This window comes from Ixodes scapularis, unplaced genomic scaffold (assembly GCF_016920785.2).
Source record: "Ixodes scapularis isolate PalLabHiFi unplaced genomic scaffold, ASM1692078v2 PGA_scaffold4__175_contigs__length_147842914, whole genome shotgun sequence".
Lineage (NCBI taxonomy): Eukaryota > Metazoa > Arthropoda > Arachnida > Ixodida > Ixodidae > Ixodes > Ixodes scapularis.
In genome coordinates this window covers 7379116-7381018 of record NW_024609879.1, presented here as the reverse complement: position 1 = coordinate 7381018, position 1903 = coordinate 7379116, and the positions used below count along the sequence as shown (strand labels likewise).

Below are 1903 nucleotides of genomic sequence, written 5' to 3'. Positions count from 1 at the left end.
AAGGTACCCTTGTTGTCGTGGGGTTGGCCTAAGCGTAGATGGGAGAGAGTGCATATAGACTATGCGTATCGCGATCAGCAATGGTTTCTTGTGCTGGTGGACGCCCATTCTAAATGGATTGAAGTGTTTGTGATGAACAGTACTAGTAGTGAGAAGACCGTGGAAAAACTGCGCAGTGTGTTTGCGGCATACGGGCTACCGGAAGAGGTAGTGACCGATAATGGGCCTCAATTCACATCAGCAGATTTCGAACTCTTTTTGAGTAGAAATGGCGTCCTACACAGCAAGTCTCCGCCCTACCATCCCGCCTCCAATGGCAGCGCGGAACGCTGCGTACAAACCGGGAAAAAGGCTTTGTTTAAACAAGTGCTGGACGAGCAGAGAAGCGGCCATGCGAAGTCTCTGCAACATCGCGTCGATCAGTTCCTATTTAGTTACAGGAACACACCCACCGGGACAACCGATGAAACTCCGGCCCAGCTGTTCCTGTCCTGGAGGCCCAGAACAAGACTGAGTCTGCTGCACCCCGACATAGAGCAACGAATGAAAAAGAGACTCGAGCGAACCAAAGAATACGCAGACCAGCACCGGGGGCCCTGGAGAGAGTTCTCTGAGGGTGACCAAGTTATGATAAAAGGCTTACGGGCCGGAGATTCCAAATGGCTGACGGGCACAATAAGCAAGCGTGTGAGCCAAGCTACGTATCTGGTTTGGGTGGGGGGGGAAGAGCGGTACATTCATGCTGACAACCTGCGGCCAAGATCATTTCAGGCTGACCTGAGGACACCTAACCGACTGGAGCAGTTTTCGGACATCGAGACCGATACGGCTACAACTGACAATGAATCACCTGACGACCATGACCCGGCACAAGCAGAGAACGGAGCCGCGACACCACGGGCACCTGACCCAGGCCGCAGCATACCCAGTGCTGTGACTGTTGGTCCCAATGCCCCACCATCGGACAACCGGGCCTCCAGACTGGAATCTCCGCCGGCTTCTCCACTCTTGCCTCGGCGCAGCACACGGCCAAGCCGACCTCCAGAGCGCTACAAGCCGTAGACTCCACAAACTTTCTAAAGGGGAAGGAATGTTGTGTCATCATGTCCGAATCTAATGTCATGTGTCGGTTAACTGTGACGTCACTCTTTAACCTATAGATAGCGCGGCTGCTATCAGTATAAAAGCAGCCGTGAGTGTGCCTACGGGTTTGTTGTATTCTTGGCATCATCGAATAAACATGCAAGCTACAGAAACTGAGTACTTCCCTAGAGGCTAAAACAGATAGCACGCTCTCTGGCGAAGCATTTTTGGCGCCGTTTTATTGACTCACTTGGATCGTGGCGTCGGCTGTGGCCCCGGTAATAGTGAACCTCCGAAGACAGCGGGCTCTCTGACGACGCGCTTTTGGCGCACTTTCATTGGTACCTTTCGTTTTGGTACCTTTCGTGTCGTTAACAAGTTTTTGTAGCTTTCGTGTCCCGGACGTGTTTTCGCTCAAGCACTTTGAAGGTCGACTGGACGATGAGAAATATAAGGCTTTCGCTTTTATAACTGGATGTAGTGATCCTGTCTACTTCTGTATTTCTCGCTTTAACTGAGCCTCTGGCGGCTCAAATTGTGGAACTGCTCTCTCGGGAATCCGAGATGCATGCGCAAGTGGTCCGTGTCCTGGCGCAAAGGTAGGTGATAGCCTGGAGTTGATTTCGGCGTCCGTGTCAAGGTTGTCTCCCAAGTTCGGTCAGACCCGCCTACGGTGAACTCGGTGGCGATGAGGAACCTCTCGATTGGCCAGTTGTACTTTGTAGGAGACTGGTCCCGTCACTGCCACAACCTTCGCTGCATTTCAGCGTTGTTCCGTCCTGGAGTTCCAGACGTACACAGCGTTTCCTACGTGGAACCG

The 1903-nt window shown here is 52.5% G+C and overlaps 1 protein-coding gene across 1 annotated transcript; it reads left to right on the top strand.

Moving 5' to 3' along the window:
- Positions 1-1062, top strand: LOC120840510 (uncharacterized protein K02A2.6-like). Its single transcript, XM_040211098.3, has one exon. It carries the CDS (start codon positions 133-135, stop codon positions 1060-1062), a length of 930 nt encoding a protein of 309 aa, XP_040067032.3. The 5' UTR covers positions 1-132.
- Positions 1063-1903: the final 841 nt, after the last annotated feature.